This window comes from Macaca nemestrina, chromosome 1, assembly GCF_043159975.1.
Source record: "Macaca nemestrina isolate mMacNem1 chromosome 1, mMacNem.hap1, whole genome shotgun sequence".
NCBI classification, from domain to species: Eukaryota; Metazoa; Chordata; class Mammalia; order Primates; family Cercopithecidae; genus Macaca; species Macaca nemestrina.
In genome coordinates this window covers 146,993,357-147,015,597 of record NC_092125.1, presented here as the reverse complement: position 1 = coordinate 147,015,597, position 22,241 = coordinate 146,993,357, and the positions used below count along the sequence as shown (strand labels likewise).

General features: G+C 36.3%; 1 protein-coding gene across 6 annotated transcripts in view; it reads left to right on the top strand.

Annotated features, from left to right (window-relative positions):
• The window catches only part of LOC105482781 (calcium-activated chloride channel regulator 1-like), a 41,057-nt gene that overhangs the window by 5,098 nt on the left and 13,718 nt on the right, over window positions 1–22,241 (top strand). For 2 of the 6 annotated variants that reach the window (XM_011743116.3, XM_071085771.1), the window contains exons 2-7: window positions 13,768–13,946; window positions 15,087–15,227; window positions 15,437–15,584; window positions 16,298–16,406; window positions 18,363–18,543; window positions 22,014–22,241. In XM_011743116.3, coding sequence (XP_011741418.2) covers window positions 13,768–13,946; window positions 15,087–15,227; window positions 15,437–15,584; window positions 16,298–16,406; window positions 18,363–18,543; window positions 22,014–22,241 — 986 coding nt within the window. Of the gene's footprint in view, window positions 1–1,101; window positions 1,136–2,727; window positions 2,771–4,317; window positions 4,332–4,369; window positions 4,487–13,767; window positions 13,947–15,086; window positions 15,228–15,436; window positions 15,585–16,297; window positions 16,407–18,362; window positions 18,544–22,013 lie in introns of those variants that run through there. The other 4 variants (XM_011743119.2, XM_011743115.2, XM_071085738.1 and 1 more) reach the window with 4 other exon arrangements.

The window sequence follows — 22,241 nt, the reverse complement described above, 5'->3', positions numbered from 1 at the left end:
ATAGTTACATAGGTACATAATTTTTCAAAATTTACAGAAAAATATGCTTTAAATTGATTTTTTGTATATAAGGTACACTTTAATAAAGTTGATTTTCTAAAAATATCATTCTGGCTGTCATGATGAAATTGGATTTTGGCCAGGCAAGGTGAAAGCAGGTTGCTAAATAAGATGCTATTGCAGAGATAACAGCAGCTTGGATTAGGGTGTTAGTCACAATGATAACGGTTAATGTGTAGATAGCATTTATTAGATGCCAGGAACTATTCTGTGTATTTTTCAGGTAGTGATTCATTAAATCCTATGAAATAGGTACTATTATAACTCTAAGGTACAAGAAGCTTAAGTAACTTGTGAAAAAGCTCATAGTCTGGGTTCAATTCACAGAATTAACCATTATGCTCTAGAAGATAGATTCAGAGCATATTTTGAAAATACAGCTGCCATAATAAACTGATATATAAGATGTGCTATGTAAATTCAAGAGAAGACTCAAAGATGGTGATGCCATACTGAGACGAGGAAAACTGGAGAAGGATTGTGTTTGTAGGTTGTTAAAGGAAGAGGCTTCCATTATGTATCTGAAAGCAAAATCTGACTTTTTGTGTGTGCTAGATAAAGAAGAGCTGTGTTTCTAGGCGAAGACTCTGAAGAAAACAAACTACTGATATATTTGATTTGAGGAAACATAAAATATTCAAAATAATGAAAAACACTTAAGAGGGAGTGTTTAAAGATTGATTAATCATAGGATTGATGGCCATAAAAGTGTGGTCATTGGAGTGAGGCTGTTGCTCCTTTGGCCAACTTTTTTTTTTGAGACAGAGTTTTGCCCTGTCGCTCAGGCTGGAGTGCAGTGGTGTGATCTCGGCTCACTGCAACCTCCACCTCCTGAGTTCAAGTAATTCTCCTGCCTCAGCCTCCTGAATAGCTGGGATTACAGGCATGGGGCACCATGCCTGGCTAATTGTGTTTTTGTATCTTTAGTAGAGACAGGGTTTCACCATGTTGGCCAGGTTGGTCTCGAACTCCTGACCTTGTGATCCACCTGTCTCGGCCTCTCAAAGTGCTGGGATTACAGGCACGAGCCACCGCACCCAGACTCCTTGGCCAGCTTTTACAGGTGTATGCTCTGGTAAGAAGCTGACATTGATCTATGAGATTAGTAAAATCTGTTGTTACTTTTTTACTATAACCAAATATCATTCCATCTCTTCCTTACAGAATAAGTATTTATTATTGTTAATAAGGAGATAAATTTTAATGCTCTATTTAATATATGTCATGTTTGGGATACCCGTTAGCCATCCAAGTAAAGATGTTCAGTAGATAATAGGTTATGTCAATCTGGAATTTCAGGTACACATCAAGTCTGAGAGTTATCGGCCTATAAATGGTATTTACAACTACAGATTGGATGAAACACCTTAGGGAGAGAATGTATCTAGCTAGAGCCGTGGATGGGGAGAGGTCTCTAAACTTAGCAGGATACAACAAAGTTGTATGACAATAATGATCGGGAGGTCCATAAAAATCCTAAATATTTCATGAAGTATTACAGTTAAATACAGAAAACATACAAGTACTTTAAAGAGTAAAATTGACCCAACTTTACTTGAAAATTCTGAGTATTAAACTGCAAGTAAGTCATAAAGGAAACATGTTTATAAAAATGAAATTTAATGATAGCATTCAGTACACACTCCATACCTGGCATTATATAAGCACTTGGAGAATGAGATGAGTGGGAAGCCTTCTCTCATGAAGCTTTGAATTCATCCTTCCATTCATTCTATCAAGAAATACTTAGCCAATGTCTTTGAGGTAACTGATACATGCTTAAGTCATGGAGATATAACTGTGAACAAGACAGACATACTCATGAAATTCAAAGGAAAAGATAGCATTAATAGATAGTACTGATAGGTGGATTAATAAAAGATAGAATATACCATTCAAGTGCAACATATAGGATGCTATGGGCACTTTTATATCAGGGAGAGCTAGCATAATCAAGGAGTCATAGAAAGTTTCTCAGAGGAAGTAAATTTTTAGCTAAAAATTTAAAGAAGAAATGAGTAGAGAGTCACTAAGAGTGTAGAAAATAATGCCCAAGGCAAAAGGAACAGCACGTGTAAAAAGTCTGAGAAGAGAGCCTCAAGCAGTTGAGAAATAGAATAATCTGACCAGATTAGACTGAAGGATTAAGTATGCGGGCTGTGATAAGGTGGGGTCCTTGCAAGTCTCGCTAAGGATTTTAGACTTTATCATAAGGTAACTGGGAATAACACAGTAAGAACTTGTTTTCCAAAGCTCACTATTGTAGGTGATATAATACATACAACTAAAAATGTCTGTAGAATCACAGAGGAGGGAAAGACTAATTGGTCAGGTGGGCTTCCCAAGAAGCAGCATTTTAGTTGAATTTTGAAGAATGTGAGAGATTCTACCAGGCAGCAAAAGAGAAAGGGCATTACAGAAAGAGGGAATGATAAGGACAAAGGCACAACCATCTTAAAAAAAAAAAAGAGCTGGGCATGCTGGGAACAGGGAGAAACTAAAGTATAGCAGCATAAAGTGGCATGAACATAGTGAAAAATAAGGCTAAGAGGCACAGTCCTAACATTTGTGTACAAATGGAACAATGTGGCACAAGGAACATACATTTAAATATTTAAAAGTTATAAATCATGTTAACAAACAAAATTTGTTCTCCTCTCTACATATCTTCAAATTCAAAATATGGTGGATGAGAGGCTGTGGAGTACAGGTAAATACGATAAATTTACTTTTATACAGGCCTTTATACTTACCAGTCCAAGCATTATATCTTTATAGGAGTTTAACAAGTCACTCCAGTTCTAAATCAAAGTTCATGAACTGTATTAGTCCATTTTCAAACTGCTATAAAGTTACTACCTGAGACTGAGTAATTTATGAACAAAAGAGGGTTAATTGACTCACAGTTCTGTATGGGTGGGGAGGTCTAAGAAAACTTGCAATCACTGAGAAAGGGGAAGCTGTCACCTTCTTCACAAGGCAGCAGGAAAGAGAGAACGAAGGAGGAAGTGCCGCTTTTAAAACCATCAGATCTTATGAGAACTCACTATCACTAGCACAGCACAGGGGAAACTGCCCCCATGATCCAGTCACCTCCCATTAGGTCCCTCCCTCAACACATGGGGATTACAGTTCGGATTACAATTCAAGATGAGATTTGGGTGGGGACACAGAGCCAAACTATATCATGAACTTTATGATTAAAGTTACATAAATCTTATCAGAAAACAATAATTAACAGTAAACTTTTGGGTTCTAGGACCAGTTTTTTTTTTATGATTCCAGTAATTACTGTGTATCTGATATGAATAATTAGATATGAACACAAGACTGTATAAGACTGGAAAGTTTTCAGACTCTTTATTAAATATGTGAAAATGGAAAACTGCCATTGAGTGAGGTTAACTCCACTAGAATCTTACAGGGACTTACAATGGTATCTAAACAAATTCTTTACTCTGCAAATTCATTTATTTAATGTTTCTACTCTCTTCTCATGCTGTTTTCCATAGCACAAAATTAGGTATCCAGTATTTAGGCCTTCTTGATGTTTTTAGGATGTTTTTGAATTTTTTATTGATATATCATAGTTGTATATATTTTTGAGGTACATGTGATATTTTGATACATGTATACAATGTGTAATGATCAAATCAGAGTAATAGGGATATCCATTACCTCAAACATTTATCTTTTGTGTTGAGAACACTATAATTCTTCTCTCCTAGCTTTTGGAATTATGTAATAAATTAATGTTAAGTATAATTTCTCGATAGTACTATTAAATAATTCATTCCTTCTATTTAAACGGCATTTTTGTACTCATTAACCAATTTTGCCTTAATTTCAGTCATATATTCTTAACCCTTCCCTGAGTCCAAGTTCATTTCTCTCTCTTCTCTGCACACCAACTCACTTATTTTAACATTTAAATTAGCTATTTATATATATAGTTTATATGTAAACTATATATAAATAGTTATATATAGTTTATAAATAGTTTGCCTATAAACTATATATAATTTATTTAAATGTTAAAATGAGTGAGTCGGTGTTCAGAGAAGGGAGAGAATAAACTATAGATATATATAAATCTAAGGAAACTAAATTTCAAAAAGGGAAAACTGTTCCTATAGGAGGCATGGGCATTAAAGATAGGGTGTGTTTTAAGCAGAGGAACTCTGCTGAAGTAAGGCAAAGCCAGCAGAACTTTTAACAACCATGCACACTGATGTAACGGATTGGAATCTATAGGAGCCCCAACTGCAGAGGTAATCCTGCCTACCTATCAGTTCTCTCCATGAGACTTTTGTTGAGTAAGCAGCAGCACAATAGGCTGGTGGCTGGGGTGGAAAGCAAAAAGTCTTAAAGTGCTTAGGTCTCAAAATCCTTTTAGAGGGTGAGCCCTGTAATACACACAGAACAGGTAACACTCTCTAGATATTTGAAACTAGACATGAACTGAAACTACCTAAAGCTGCAACTCAGCACTGACTCAGCTTGACTCCTCACAAAGAAAGGGCACACTTTTCCTGGGAAGAAATAATACTTACTTGAATCTCTATAATTATTTTTAAAGCAATTAGGTTTAAGCATATAAATTTTAAAATGTCAATATCAGTGCATGTAATTTTTTAAATGGGAGACATGTGAACTGGGAAAATATGAACCATAATTAAGAAAAAAATTATAAATATGTTAAAGAAATTGATGAAAAAATGAAGAATTTCAACAGATAAATTGAATCTCTAAAAAAAAAAATATCTCAAGGCACAGCCCACTTTTCATAAATAGGGTGAGGGAATAGGAGAGTTCAAAGTGTGGCCTTAGGCTATATCCTTTCCAGGTACCTCAAGATTTGACAGCTTCTGTAGACAACCCCTTGGCAAGGACATCAGCATGTAGAAGTGTATGCTAGTCACAGTGGTTATGATAAAACTCACCTCCGGTGACTCTGAGGACAAAGAAGATCAAGGAGAGGAAGGATTTAGCTTATGTTATTTCAGATATGCACCTGCAAGACGTACCTAGACTCTTTCAGGGAAAACTACTTAGACTTGAAGAAAAACTAGAGGTCAAGTTTGGAAAAAATGCAATTTAAATTTGAGTTGTTATCATTAGTGTAATCACATTTATATATATGGTATCTAGCTCTTTTTCTATTTAGAATTAATAGACTTATGATTAGGAAACATCACCTTAAACATACTATACATAAAGCCCAACAAAGAAATTACCACTGGGAATCTTTTGAACTTACCTTCTGGCATACATCAGACAGAAAATTGGAAAAGCAGATATCATGAGAAACAGATTGAAAAATAAGCAGAATAAGGTATCACATGACAGTAGAAAACTTCCTGATATCTGCCTCCTGACGACAAAATAAGTACATTTCCCACCATGAATTTCTCAACCTTCTCCATATGTATTGACATGCTCTGCCTTCTCACCTATTTCAAATGTTCCAAATTCTTTCCCATAATGTCCTCTCTTTAGCCCTACATCATCAAATGTTGTTCTCCAGTGGATCATTCCCATCATTATAGTTGCTACAATAGTTCCTATCTTAAACTACCTCTCTCAGCTACTGCCCATTTCTGTTTCTCTTTGCAGCAAAATCCCTTGAAAAGATTTGTCTATATTCACCATCCTGCTTTATCACTGTCCATTCTCTTCTAGACCTGTTCCTATAAGGTTTCTTCTTGTCAAGTTTGTTAATGATCTATATCTTGGCAATGCCAATAATACGTTTTTATTTAATTTCTCAAAAAATCGACTACTCCAGCCCTTCTCCTCCTAGCCTGTCTCATCTCAGTGAACAATAGTATCATACATTCAAGGCTAAGGTAAAAAATGTAAGAGTTATCTTCTTCTCACACATCACACCAAATCAAGTCCTAACAGCACTACCTCCAAAACAAATTCAAAATCAATTCTTCACCTTTTCCATTGTATAACTGTAGCCTAAGCCACCATGACTTCTATATGAACTATTAAAAGAACTTCCTAACTGATTTTCCTGACCCAGTTCTTGGCCTCTACCACCTTTTCTTCACAAGGTTATTATCCTGAAGCACATATCAGGTTATAGCACCGTCTCTCTTAAGACCCTTTTAATGTCTTCCCGTTATACTTAAAGTTCAGCTCCTTTCCATGACTTTCAAAGCTCTATGTGATCTAGCCTCTGCTTATCTTTCTGTCTTCACCTCCCTCCTGCATTGCATTTCAGCCACACTGGCCATCATTATTTCACTCAAATATGAAAGCTCATTTTTCTCTCAGGGACCTTATACTTGCTGCTTTTCTGCCTAGAATATCCTTTCCCTAGATATTCACACTGATAACTCCTTCTCATCACTCAAGCCTCAAGCTAAATGTCACTTCTTGATTGAGGCTTTCTATGTTTATTATTCCCACTAGAATATAAACACCTCGAGTTCGAGGTCAGGAAACTATCCAACTTGCAAATTACTTTATTTTCAATGCTGGAATAGTGACTCACAGGCACTAGATAAATACTTGTTCATAAACTTAACTCCTTTAGAATATTTTGAGCATTCATTATAATTATAAAGGCCATCGACATATGTATATTAAATGTTCATGTACCAAATCCTGTGCTTTGTGCTAAAGATAAAAAGACACATAAAATTCTATCTAGAGAGTGACAGCAGCAAGATAGTGGGATAGAAGGTGCCAACCCTCAACTCCCCAGAGAAGCACCAACTTTACAACCACCCATGGATAAGAATACCTTTCAGGAGCTCAGGAGTCTAGCTGAGACGTTCTAGAATCATGGTGGAGCAAAAATAATTCAATAATATGTGCATTAAAGTAGGTAAGAACAGTTACATTTTATGCACATCACCCCCTACACAAGATGGCACAGCTGAGTGCCAAGGAAGAACCCCTTGGTTGATGATTTCTCCCACAGGTGGAAATGAGGGCAAAGTGAGCACCCAGCTCTCCCAGCATTGAAGGTTGAATCCAAGAAACCCAGTTCTATCTTGTCCCATCCAGAACACTGAGGGGATTAGCACAACTGAATTATCTGGCAGCAAGAAGCAGTGAAAAGGAGCAGAAGCTCAAAGCAGTGGGCACACAGATCTCAATAATTGGCCACAGATGTTACTGGCTGGCCTGTAGACACCACCCATGAACTCTGTGGGGGTGTATCACATTTGAACCCCCAAATTGACTGACATGTCACAGCACTCCATGCACACACTCCCACCACCACCACCATCACCAGCACCTTGCGCTCCTCCACAGATGGCACCCCAGGTTCCCCTGCAGACAGTACATGTGCTCCCCTGAAGATGGCAAACATGAGCCTGCAAAGACAGTGCACAGATATCAACAGATGGCTCAACTCTGCTAAACTTGGAGAAGGTACACAACTTTGATCACTCCAGATCACAGCCCTAGTGAGAGGAGGTGCCAGCTGGGCTTCCTGGATCAAGTAGGGGCTCAGAAAGCTGTGAAACTCACTCATTTCCTGCATTCAGACTTACTTTGGTCCTGGATGAATAATATTGAAGATACCTGCTTAAAATATTCCTAACACCCAGATATGTGCATGTGTTTTCTTCCCCCAAGAAAGCTATAAACAGTGAAAATTTTGCTATAAGCTTCCCTGTGTCCTCTCTTCCCCCTTCCCCAAAACTAAAAAGGATGTTAACTGCCCATTTCTCTGTGACCAGCAGACTTTACCTATGCTCCCAATTCCAATTCCTTGTAAACACACTTTGTAAAATCCTATAAAATCCTGTCTCCTTTGCCATGCCGCCGCAAGGTCATAAAGTACATAAAACCTAAGCAGCAATTCTGGTTTTCCTCAAAAGGAAATGTTCTAAGACATGTCACACAATAACTTACTGCCTTTGTTTCTCACTCTGGTAACATCTTCCCTCCACCTTAAAGAGTTTAAAAGGCAACTGCATAATCTAACTCTGGCTACCCATTCGGGACCCCTTCCACGCTGTGGAAGCTTTGTACTTTCACGTTGCCCAGTAAAGCCTACAGTTTTTTCTATCAGTCCGTGTCTCTATCACTCGCTGCGGGCAGCTGCCACACCAATTCTTTGGCCTGACTAAAGGCAAGGACCTTTAGTGTTACACTAGGAGAAGTAAATGGAAAGTTCTCACTTCCTGGCCTGGTTTTATGGGATCAAGGGAAAGCATACAATCCTGACACTACCCCCCAAGAGGGAATAAAAACAGTAGGGGGATACATCAATTGAAATGGTCTGGGACACCTCCAGATCTCTAGCCAGGCTGAATGGTGCAGATTGTTCTCTCCCAACGCCAGTAATCAAAGACTTGAGAAGTTTACTCCTTCTTCAAATGAGAAGGCAACAAGGCAAGGCTTCAAAGAACATAAAAAATCAAGGAAATATACCACCAAAATAATAATAATAAAGCTCCAGTGGCTGACCCCAAAGAAATAGAGATATATGAATTGCCTAAAAAGAATTCAAAATAATTATCTTTAAAAAGCTTAGTAAGCTACAGGAGGAAAAACTAAGGGATCATGATGGATAGGAGGCAGGACTAGACTGCACCTCCCCCACAAACAGAGACTTGCATTGTGAACTTCTGCTCCAAAACTACTGCAGGAATAAACCAGAAAAGCTGAGAGAACCCACAGACCCTCTGAAGGAAGCAGATTGCTCCTGCAGGAGCCAGGAGACACCCCAAATACAGTGAGTGCCCAAGCTGTGGAAGTGGGAAGGAGGATTGTCCATCTGCAAACACACACCCTCACTGGGGAACCTGAAGGTCTGGATCATGGGAGAAGATTCTGGCCTTACCTGGAACTGAGTTAATTTAGAGAGTCAAGCTAAATACAGAGGTAGAGGAAGCAGCAGGAGAAGACCCTCTCTAGATCCCCTGGAGAGCCGTTTCTGCCTTGTCCACAGAGGTCCTTGGAAAGGGCTGTCAGAGGTACTGGGAAAAGACCACAAGGAGAAGGAAACCTCTAGCTGAACTTTGTAACAATTCCAACCAAACACAAAGTCTCCTGGCCAGAACTCTGGGGAGGGCGTGAATCCAGTGTGCAGACTCCTCAAGTGGGAAGGCACGAAAGTCCTGCTTACTTTCACACATGGGAGGCCAGTAACCTGGGGCAAGTTCTCAGTCCTGCTCTTCCACTGCCTGGAAACAGACTTGGTGTCTTCTGGGGGCCTGGGGGCACGATGGAAGTGAGACCAGCCTTCTGGGTTGCTTGGCAGCTGGGTGAAGCCTGTGTGTTAGCTTTCCCCTACTCTCTGACAACCTGAATGACACAGCAGAGGCAGCCATAATCCTCCTAAGAACATCATTCCATTGACCTGGGAACCACAGCTCCATCCCCCACAGCAGCCGCAGCAAGAGCCACCCAAGGAGAGTCTAAGCTCAGACACACCTAGCTCTGCCCCCACCTGATGGTCCTTCCCTACTCACCCTGGTAGCTGAAGACATCAGCATTCTATGAAGCCAGTATCTTCCTAATACCAAAACCAAGAAAGAACATAACCAAAAAAGGAAACTACAGATCAATATCTCTGATGAACATAGATGCAAAAATCTTTGACAAAATACTAGCTAACTGAATCCAACAACATATCGAAAAGATAATCCACCATGATCAAGTGGGTTTCATACCAGGGATACAGGGATGGTTTAATATACACAAGTCAATAAATGCGATACACCACATAAACAGAATTGAAAACAAAAATCACATGATTACTCCATAGACACAGAAAAAACATTTGACAAAATCCAGCATGCCTTTATGATTGAAACTTTCAGCAAAATCAGCATACAAGGGGCATACCTCAATGTAATAAAAGCCATCTATGACAAACCCACAGCCAACATAGTACTGAACGGGGAAAAGTTGAATTCATTCCCTCTGAGAACTGGAACAAGACAAGGATGCCCACTCTAACCACTTCTATTCATATCGTAGCCAGAGCAATCGGACAGGAGAAAGAAATAAAGGGCATCCAAATCAGTAAAGAGGAAGTCAAACAGTTGCTGTTTGCTGATGATGTGATTGTAGACCTAGAAAACCCTGAAGATTCCTCCAAAAAGCTCCTAAAACTGATAAAAGAATTCAGCAAACTTCCAGGAAACAAAGTTAATATACACAAATCAGTAGCTGTCCTATACACCAACAGTGACCAAGCTGAGAATCAAATCAATAACTAAACTCCTTTACAAGAGCTTCAAAAAAATAAAATAAAATACTTAGAAATATACCTAACCAAGGAGGTGAAAGACCTCTATAACAAAAAGTACAAAACACTGCTGAAAGAAATCATAAATGACACAAACAAATGGAAACACATCCCGTGCTCATGGATGGGTAGAATCAATATTGTGAAAATAACTGTACTGCCAAAAGCAACCTACAAATTCAATGCAATTTCCATCAAAATACCACCATCATTTTTCACAGAACTAGAAAAAACAATTCTGAAATTCACACGGAACAAAAAAGAGCCCACATAGCCAAAGCAAGACTAAGCAAAAAGGACAAATCTGAAGACATCACATTACCTGATTTCAAGCTATACTGTAAGACCATAGTCACCAAAACAGCATGGTACTGGTATAAAAACAGGCACATAGACCAATGGAACAGAATAAAGAACCCAGAAATAAACCCAAATACTTACAACCAACTGATCTTCAACAAAGCAAACAAAAACATAAAGTGGAGAAAGGATACCCTTTTCAATAAATGGTGCTGTGATAACTGGCAAGCCAGATGTAGGAGAATGAAACTGGATCCTCATCCCTCACCTTATATAAACATCAACTCAAGATGGATCAAGGACTTAAATCTAAGACCTGAAACTATAAAAATTCTAGAAGATGACATCGGAAAAACCCTTTTAGACATTGGCTTAGGCAAGGATTTCATGACAAGGAACCCAAAAGCAAGTGCAATAAAAACAAAGATAAATAGCTGGGACTTAATTAAACTAAAGAACTTTTGCACGGCAAAAAGAACAGTCAGCAGAGTAAACAGACAACCCACAGAGTGGGAGAAAATCTTCACAATTTATACATCTGACAAAGGACTACTATCCAGAATCTACAATGAACTCAAACGAATTAACAAGAAAAAAAAAAATCCCATCAAAAATTGTGCTAAGGACATGAATAAACAATTCTCAAAAGATACATAAATGGCCAACAAACATATGAAAAACTGCTCAGCATCACTAATGATCAGGGAGATGCAAATCAAAACCGAAGTATGATACTACCTTACTCTCCCACAAGAATGACCATAATCAAAAATCAAAAAATAATAGATGTGGGCGTGGATGTGATTAAAAGGAAACACTTTTACACTGCTGGTGGGAATGTAAACTAGTACCACCGCTAGTACTAGTTTTGTAAACTAGTACAAAACAGTGTGGAGATTCCTTTAAAAATTAACAGTAGAACTACCATTTGATCCAGCAATCCCACTACTGGGTATCTACCCAGAGGAAAAAAGTCATTATATGAAAAAGATACTTGCACACACGTTTACAGAAGCACAATTCACAATTGCAAAAATGTGAAACCAGCCCAAATACCCATCCATCAACGAGTAGATAAAGAAAATGTGGCATAGATATATGATGTAATACGACTCAGCCATAAAAAAAGGAATGAATTAATGGCATTTGCAGCAACCTGGATGGGACTGGAGGCTATTAATTCTAAGTGAAGTAACTCAGGAATAGAAAACCAAACATCGTATGTTCTCACTCATAAGTGGGAGCTAAGCTATGAGGATACAAAGGCATAGGAATGACACAATGGACTTTGGGGACAAAGGGGGAAAGGGTGGAAAGGGGGTGAGGGATAAAAGACTACAAATTGGGTTCAGCATATACTGCGTGGGTAATGGGTGCACCAAAATCTCACAAATCACCACTCAAGAACTTACTCATGTAACCAACTACCACCTGTTCCCCAAAAACCTATGGAAATAAAAAACTTTTTTAAAAGAAAAACTGTTACCCAACTTTTGGCTTCCTGGCACTGTGTTTGTAGCTGTCTTACAGAATTTTTTCTTACTTCATCTTCTATTTTAATTTTTTGTATTCTAATCGAATCCATGCAACAAATTGTCAAGTTCTTTGGAAGCAGTGACTGTGTTTTACTCATTTCAGTACTCTCTAAAGAGCAGAGCACCGGGCCTGGCACATAGAAGCACTCACATATTTTTCATATGAATTATAAGGAATAAGGAAAAGAAAAAAATAAATTTATTGAGGTTTATGTACCAGCACTTATAATGGGTGCTTTCCCACAGGTTATTTCATTTAATGTTCAAAACGTTTCTTCTAGATAGCTATTACTGTCCTCATATAACAGTTAATGAAATTGAGATTGATAGGTTACACTCAGAAAAAAATAATCTCTTTCTTCCAAAGAAGAGTTTACAATCTAGTAGGGAGATATACTATGTATTAATAATAACAAATGCTATACAGGTAGTATATAAATATACTGGTTCAAACAAGTACAAAGGAAGTAAGATTACTTTTAGTGCAAATGATTTGGGAAGATTTTATAGGTGAGGCCACACTAAACTGAACCAACAAGGATAGGATACTGTCAATAGATGGAGATAATCAAGAGCATTTTTTAAAAGGTTATAGTTTCATTCTGACAGTTTTTCCTCTAACCATTTCTCAGGCAAGCTCAGGCAAGTTCGTTCACCTGTTAAACACTGGAAGACTATATTTTAAAGTTTTATAAAATAACAATGAAAACATAGAATTTAATTGGCAAAAATTTACAGCAAGCTTTGTATTCATAATATATAATATTTAACAATAATGGATACTATGTCTTGAATGCTTACTAGGTGACAGAAGTCTTTTATGGAGTACTTTCCATGGATTATCTCATTTAATTCTTCCAACATTCCATAATTAGTCTGATATCCCAGAAAAGAAATTAGCCTTAAAAAGAGCCACACAACCCTTACAAAGAATAACTTGATTGTTGAGTGACCAAGGCAAGAGTCAGGTTTACATGTATCTGACTGCAGAGCCAGCTCACAATGCTGAGTACAACTCTTCCAAGCTAAGGAAGATTTGCATTCAATCCAAAAAAGAAAGCTTAATTGAAGCATATTAAGTATCAGTTACACATGTATGTAAAACATTCAATGCTATCTGAAAACTGAAATAAATATACAACTAGTTATTGTAAAAGATAAAAATAAAATTCCCTTTAGCTATTCCCAACCACTGTGCTTATATTACTCCCATAAAGAGTGAATATAAACCCTTAATCCACTGCCACTCCTACTCCAATCCCTTTATTCTTTTTTTAAACCAGGCCTTTTAATCTACTGTTTCCTGGTTCTTTTAATTATAGTTCCTCATCCCTCCAGATTGTACTTCTTTATAAACAAATACCATCTCTAATACTATTTGATGGTGATTATGATGACAATTATGATCTCCCACCATTATGATGACAACTACACAATCTAAAAGAATTACTCAATCCAATGAATATTAATGCCCCAGCTGTCTTAGAAAGTATGATAAATGTGTTCAGCATAATCCCTATTGCTACTTAGCAACTCCAAGATATTTTAGTAATTTACTATACTAACTTTATGCAAATATTTTTGTCTTGATGCAAATTCCTGAGTTAAGCAGATACATAAATGCCCTTTGTACATTTCCAAAAGGTTTGTTGCAACGTGCAAAAATGGTGTTCAGTCTGAAGGTGATTCTCTTCCTATCCTTGCTTCTCTTGCCTGTATTGAAAAGCTCGCAGGTAACTTTAAATAACAATGGATATGATGGCATTGTCATTGCAATTAATCCCAGTATACCAGAAGATGAAAAACTCATTCAAAACATAAAGGTAAGAGAAAAATTTATTAGCCACATATTTTTATTTCAATAAGTATTTTCAACTCATGGTGCGTAGGTATTCATTGAGTGATAACTTTCCAAAATTGCTTCAACAGCATTTATCATTTATATAGCATTTATCTAAACTGTCAGATTAATACCTGCTTAGTTTAAATGTGTTTTATTATATGTTAAGACTATTGGCCATTCCCCAATGAATTATTAAAAGGCTGAACTAATATTTTTTTTCAACTAGTTAAGCTAACAGAAAGACATTACAGCAAGTAGAAAATTATTCTCAAATTTTATCTTCATAAAGTTACTTTTATAAAGTTTAGCTAACTAATCTACACGTAAGCCCTAGAGTTTTATCCTATACATTTTTTCAGTTGTTCACACTTGTTCAAACTCTGGAAAAGTAAAAAGTCATATGTATCTTAAAGAAAAAATGACACATTTTTAATGGATGTACCTTCTTTATTTATATTATTCAGTATAATAAAAAACACTTTATACTTATCACTTTAATATATACTGTCTTCTTTGATCCTCCCAATATCTCCATGAGGAATTCAAAAACAAGAATTACTACCTTTGCATAAATGAAGTGATTTGTAAAAATCTCACAATAAGTGCCAAAACTGGGATCTGAAGCCAATGAAACCTATGTATTTCTATTTTCATTTCTATTTGGTAAAACTTTGCCTTTTATGAAAACACTACATAGGAGAAGATAACCAAAAATAAATCTAGCAAATTTTTTTTTCAATTGACATCAATTACAATAATCTACCAAACTTTAAACTCCCAATTTATCTAAACAACCAGAAGCAACTCTGTTTGATCAAATAAACAACTTTACCAACAGGCTCCCAGTCTTAATCACCTTGACATCTCACCCAGCACCCTAATTTCCATCTCCAACCCATCATGCTGAATGCAGGTAAAAAATTTTAAAAGGTGGTTTTGAGCATGTGAAAATAAGGAGTTTACAGACTGAAGAACTATAGAAAACTTCAATCTATTTTTCAGTTAGTTTTCCCAAAATGTTCGGGGAAAAGAGGCTTAGATTTGCTTCATCTAGTTATATGTACTGTTATATTCATTTCACTGTGAAATTATTACCACAAGGTATTTTAAATTTTGTCAGGAAATGGTAACTGAAGCATCTGCTTACCTGTTTCATGCCACCAAACGAAGAGCTTATTTCAGGAATGTAAGCATTTTAGTTCCAATAACCTGGAAATCAAAATCTGAGTACTTAATCCCAAAACAAGAATCATATGACCAGGTAGGCTATTTCATCTAACTCCTAAACTGCTTTTTTCCTCCTGTGCTTTTAAAAACTTAATATCTGTAATTGTTTAACAATTACTAATCACTAATTTAGTAATTAGTAATATAACTTTTCTTAATGTATATGAAAAAAGTCCTATTTTCTAAAATCTCTTGTTTCTATTGCTCTTGGAATTTGTTTTTGTTTGTTCTTTTGCTTTTTAGGCAGATGTCTTAGTTGCTGATCCTCACCTGAAATATGGAGATGATCCCTATACACTTCAATATGGACAATGTGGAGATAAAGGACAATATATACATTTTACTCCAAACTTCTTGTTGACTAATAATTTGCTTACTTATGGGCCTCGAGGTAGAGATATCTAAGATGTACTTCTGTTCTTATTTCCGCTGGTGGAAAAAAATAACACTATGTTTAATGGTATTTTTAAAAAAAATTTAAAGAAGCCAGGCACAGTGGCTGACACTTGTCATCCCAGCAACTTAGGAGGCTGAGGTGGGAGGATCACTTGAGCCCAAGAGATAGAGACCAGCCTGGACAACAGAGTGAGCCTTCAGTCTCTAAAAAACTAAAAGTAAATTTTAAAAACTAGCCAGGCATGATAGTGCATACCTGTAGTCCCAGCTACTTAAGAGGCTGACACAGGAGGATCACTTGAGGCTAGGAGCTTGAGGCTGCAGTGAGCTATGATCATGCCGCTGCACTCTAGTCTGGGCAACAGAGCAAGAGCAAGATTCCGTCGCTTAAGAAAACAAAACTAAGAAGAAAAAAATAGGTAGTAAATAATACCTTTACTTGAAAATATGCTAGTTATGTTCCTAATTATATTTCTTTGTGCGTGTGTCTGTGTGTGCGTGTGTGAGTGTGTGTGTGTGTGTGTGTTTAACAACAAAATGCATCATTTATTGGCACCAACTCATTTCAACTTTTTTGGCCTAATAAAAGGCATCAATTTCTGGAGTACCTTGACTCAATTAGGTTGGGGAGAGGTTTAAGAGAAATATAAGGAAACTGTCTTAAAATATTGTAACTATAAATGTATAAGTGGCAGTATTCTCTCACAGGTAGAGTATTTGTCCATGAGTGGGCCCATCTCCGGTGGGGAGTATTTGATGAGTATAATGTGGACCAGCCATTCTATATTTCCAGAAGAAACACTATTGAAGCAACAAGGTATCATTGTATTGAGCAAACCTGTTTTCAAAATGTTTTACTTATGACTCTTTAATTTTCTATGCTAGGCAAACAAAGGCTATCTCAGGTAACTACCTGAGAATGTTCAAACAGTTCATTGCAATATCCAACCTGCCCCATCATGTATGCCACCAATTAAATCTAGAGATTCTACCTTGGCATCAAGATGAATCAAAAACAGGAAATAATTTCAGTATTCACAGGGACTGTGCTGTAACATGTTATGGGCAGAGGAGAAAGGAAAAAGCTGTAGCCTAAATCCCAACATATCCGAGAATAGGTATTCAACCCTACCCACTCTTTTGCTACACTTGATTCATCACTTTTTAAGGTAAATCTGTTTCACTGAAATCAGTTAGGCTGCTAGAGCTTCTTTGTAAATATCGTATTATACTTTTCATTTAATCTTGATCTTAAAGAAAAAGTACTTTTCATAAGGATAAGGTAGTAAGTTGATTTTTTAAAAATATAACTCTAAGTGCTGCAGGCACTATTACAAATAGATGAGATGTTTAAACTTAGTTAAAAATATCAAGCACATAGAGTATTTAAAGAATATTGAAGAACAATGGAAGTTATGTAATAGGAAATAAGTCTTTGCGATGAAAAATGTATTCGAGGAAAGAGGGGTAATGGAAAAATGCCTCTCGTCATCTCCATTGTGTTGTTCGCTTGATCTCCACTGAGCTTCCTGCAGTTTTTCACACAGACACTGGGCTCCTCTCAGTGCAGGACATTCATTTCTTTCAACCTCATCCCACACAACTCCTCACTTACTCAAATAATGCCTGTTCATCCTTTAAGATTCCGTTTAAATATTTCTTACTTAAATGTCTTTCCTCTCCCTCCATTTGGGATTAAATTCCCTTAAGAATGCTCCTACAGCATGTATGGGCTTCTCTCACACGTATGTCGCTGGGCAGTAATTGTCTATACAATTTTATTCTCCCCATTAGACTTTAACATTCTTAAGAACTGCACATTTTTTTAATCCTCTGGTCTTGGACCTGGCGTAAAGTAAAAGCTAAACAAAGAATGTATCGAACAACAAATTTTTTATAAATTCATGAAAAATAAATGAGTTTCCTTATAATCAGTCATAAAAATAGATACATTAGTAAAAACAAGTATCTAAAACATTTATTGAGCTCCCACTGTGTGTCAGGCACTTTCAAGCAGTGAAGTCTCGTCATATGTAAGTTTAATTTTCAGGCTTACTCAAGAACTAACCCTCTGGGAAATATGACTCACGATGTCCCTAAATTCTTGCAGCACAAATTCATTAAAATTGATTAATGTCATGAAGTTTAACATTAACACAGAATGGTAGGATATCCTGCATATAAACAGAAACTTTAGAATCCTGTCCCTGTACCCTGCCCCCTATTCCCTGGCAGGGACTGGACAATTATTTTTACCATAAGGACCAAATGACTTGAAGGCACAAGCCTTTTCATGCAGGGTTTAGTTTTATTTCTTCCACCAGTTTAGTGAAGTGGTTCTCAAAATACAGATTACAAAATGCTATAAACACAAAACTGTGAATACCACATATGGAAATTGAAAAGGATTTTAAGCATAATATTGACTTTCCCTTTCCTATTAATAAGCAATTCCACTGTACCTTTTAACTCATCTAATCTTTACAACATCCCTCTGATTAGGAATTATCATCTTTAGCTCAAAGTCACAAGGATAATAGATTTATTGATCACAATGATCAATGCATGTTTAATAAATATGAACTGACAACATTGTTTCTATTGAAACTGATTACAAATTGAGGTAGAATATTGTGCCTATTTCTGTCAAAATGTAATGTTTAGTACATGATCCATGGCAGTTGTCACTGAAGGAAAAATTTTAGGATGTTGGTCTTCATTCATGATTTGCCAAGTCTTCATATACATATATAATCTAATTCTTTCCTCATAGATGTTCCACTCATATTACTGGTGTTAACATGGTTTTGAACGAATGCCAGGGGGGCAGCTGTATACAACGACCATGCAGACGTAACCCAAAGACGAGGCTGTATGAAGCAAAATGTACATTTGTCCCAAACAGATCCCAGACTGCCAAGGAATCCATTATGTTTATGCAAAATCTTGATATTGTAAGTACCTTTTTTCCAATCTCTCAAAAGAATCCATGGGGAAAAAAAATTAATTAGAGAAACTGGATTTTCTACTGTGAAATTATGGGTATCAATAGAAAGGCAGAAAATTACTCAGGCAATTAATTAGAGGTCATTTTCTCTGGCATGAATCAGGGTGTCTCTGGAAATTACCCTATCTTTTCTTATTAACCTATTTCTTTTATTCAAATGTAGCACTGTAGCCTTCTCACTGGAGTCACACAATAAATTCTTAGAATACATCTCTTCCTTCATTGACTTCCGTGGACTTCTGTATAGAGTTACAATCTTACTTTTAATTTGTTTTCTAAGTGTTAGCCATACTACTTTTCTAAAGTAATTTATAATGTAGCTTTGAAAAGGATTGACATTTTAGATTTTCCATTACCTTCACACTAAAGCACGCCAAGCTATTGCAAAGTGGTATTGTGAAAATACATAGGGCTCTTCCTCCACTGAACAGACTTAAGAAAAAAAAAGTCACAATTACCAATGTGTCTAACCAATTAAATAATAACACACCACAAAAAAGTCGAAAACTAACGTTTGACCTGAAATATCTGGTTTAAATATGTAAAGCTTAGTGCATAAGAATAGGTACCTTGGAGTCTTGGAGTCAGATAGAGCTGATATCAAAACCCAGTCTGTCATTTTAAAGCTATGTCCACTGTGGGCAAACTGCTAAATCTGAGATTTAGTTGTCTTATCTTTCATATAGGAATTATAATACCTACTTCACATAGTCATTCATGTTGGGTTTACAAGAGCTAATGTAAAGTATTATCATAGTGTTTAGCACAAGTTGAATGCAATATAAACTTTAAATTTTTAATTTTTAAAATGTGTTAAATATTTGAAAAATAACCAGTTGTTTCTTCCCATGGATAAGCCTAATCTTAATTAATCCAAACATATTGTACTTACCTAATGAACATTTCTAAACATATAAAAATATTTTAAAATATGAAATATATGAAACTTATCAAAAACAACAAATCAAAACAAAGTACACTACCTCTAAATAGTGGGACTAACTTACTTCAAAGAAGCAAATTTTTACATACCAAATTTTCACAGGTATATGCCATATGCCTTTATAAACGTCTGTATTTGTTGGTAGTGATTGGTGTTTTCATATACCAATACCAAAACAGTTCTTTAGACAGAAGTTTGTAAAGGCGTAGTATCTCTGATAAAATTTAAAATTCCTTTGGACCTTCGGGCATTAATGATAAAAGGCTTGACTACATTTGACACTTGAGTCAGGAATGTTCCCTTTTATCTGCTAAATCTGGAGCAATGCGTACAAATAGATATCAAATCATGTGACAGAAGAGGATAACTACAATACTGTATGTACTGCCTGATCCATACTATAAATTCCAAAAGCATTTGACTATCAGGAGATAACTCACGCTGCCTACATGGTACATAAATAATAATGAAGAAGATTGTGGAGCTGAAATATGGAGGGCAACTAATTATACAAGACATGGCCCAGAGATAAAATGGTTACATTTCCAGAATAACACTAACTTCTAATTATCATAACATAAATATATTGCATAGTATCTGTACTGAGGGCATGAATTCAGAGCTACGAAAGATATGATCTAATATGTTGAATAGTCATCCTTATTATTTATGATTCTTACTTCATGCCTAGTATTTACTGCATTAAGAACTGGGAACACAGATATAATTAAAGATGACTGTTCTTGAGAAACTCAGTTTAGGGAGAAAGAGATATGATAAAATAAGTATATATTATTAAGTGGGAAGACACATAGAGATATGACCCAAGTGTTATGAAGCAGTAACCATTGCCAACTGGAAGTCAGAAAACAGTTTCTGAAGAGTGAGTTTTGAGCTGGGATTTGAGAAAAGTGAGTATGTATTTGCCAAAGTGAGAAGGGGAAGCGTATTCTATACAAAGAAACAGATTTACAAAAGCAAAGAGTGGAGTAAGGCAGGAATGCTGTTCATGATTCTGGAAGCTCAGCATTGCCTAAATTATTTGCATCATGGTCATTAAGATTTTAACATTTATTAGAACAATTTTCTGGCAGATAACAGTAAAAGAACTTGAGAAAGTGGTGCTTTTTCTGATTTGCACGAAATTAGCATTTGGGTTAGCAAAGACCCTAATGAAAGTTTCTGACATATTTTAAGGATATAAAGAAATCCAGTATGGTAGAAGCAAAGAATACACGGTGAGTAAGAGGCAGGAAATGAGGTTGAAACAAAAAATGGGGACATACAGAGCTAAAGTGTTTGAGTTTTATCCTCTCGGTTTTAGACTGGTGGTAAGTTTAATTATTTCAGGAAGGTAATCCTACTAATTGTAAAGGATGAGATAGAGTGAGCTGATAGTGGAGGCAATGGAGACCAGTTGGAAGGCCATGGCAACAGGTAAGTAAGAGGCCCAAATAAAGGCACTGGCAGTGGTAGGGGAAAGAGGAACCAGGTTTGATAGGCATCATACTAGCAAGACTTGGTTATGAATCACTGCTTTGATTGCAAACTACATTTTTCTCCCATCCAATATAACCCCATTTGGGAAATGTATCAGCCATATCAGAAACAAAACAAATTCATAAAACTTAGATAAAAGGTATTCAAATGTAATAATTTAGTTCTTCTAATTCTGAGCTTACATCTGGATATTTTACATTGGGAGGGCATTAAAATAATGAAATGACACTACTAAAAATATTTCTTGTAAGCTGAGGCTCATCTTGCAGTAGCAAGATGAATTCCTTCTTGGAGACCACATTTTTCCAAGTTACTACGTTTTCAATACTTAAAACATTTTCACAGATTCTATAGTAATGAAATATTCATTGGCAGAATTACTGGATACAATTCACCACTTGCCTCTAAAAGACAAATAATTACATTTCCTCATTTTCTCCCTATACTTTCATTCCTTTTTCAGGAGTATTACTTTATGTCAAAATTTGCCAGAGCCAGTAGCAATCCAGGTTGTAGAATAGCTGTCCTCAAGTTTTTTGATCAACTATGATGATATGGAACATACCTAGACAATTAAAGAAGGCCATTTTCTCTATACCATTTTTAGGAGGTAGCTAGAAATTATCACAAGCCCTGTCCCTTTTTCCTCAAACTTAATTCAAGGCTTGAGCTCCCCCAAAGTTTAGAAGGGAAAGTAAAAAGTTAACATAAGCAGTCATGCCAGCTGCCACAATGCCCCACTGACGTTTCTATCTATAGCCAAAAGAATCAGCAAAAATCTTTACCAGTACATATTGATAGCTTTACCTTGCTTCTGTTCCATTCAAGTATGCAAATGGATGTCAGAATGTTAGATTATAAAGTAGTTTTTAACAGGAGATAAAATCTGTGGAGGCTATGTATGACAGATAACTACATATTTGATGCCTCACAAGTTATTGTAATCTTGTCTTCTAATTGATTTTTTTTTCCAGGTGACTGAATTTTGTACTGAAAAAACACACAATAAAGAAGCTCCAAACCTACAGAACAAAATGTGCAATCACAGAAGCACATGGGATGTAATCATGAGCTCTGAAGATTTTCAGCATTTATCTCCCATGACAGAAATAAATTCACCACCTCATCCTACATTTTCATTGCTCCAGTCCAAACAGCGTGTAGTCTGTTTGGTACTTGATAAATCTGGAAGCATGAGTAGA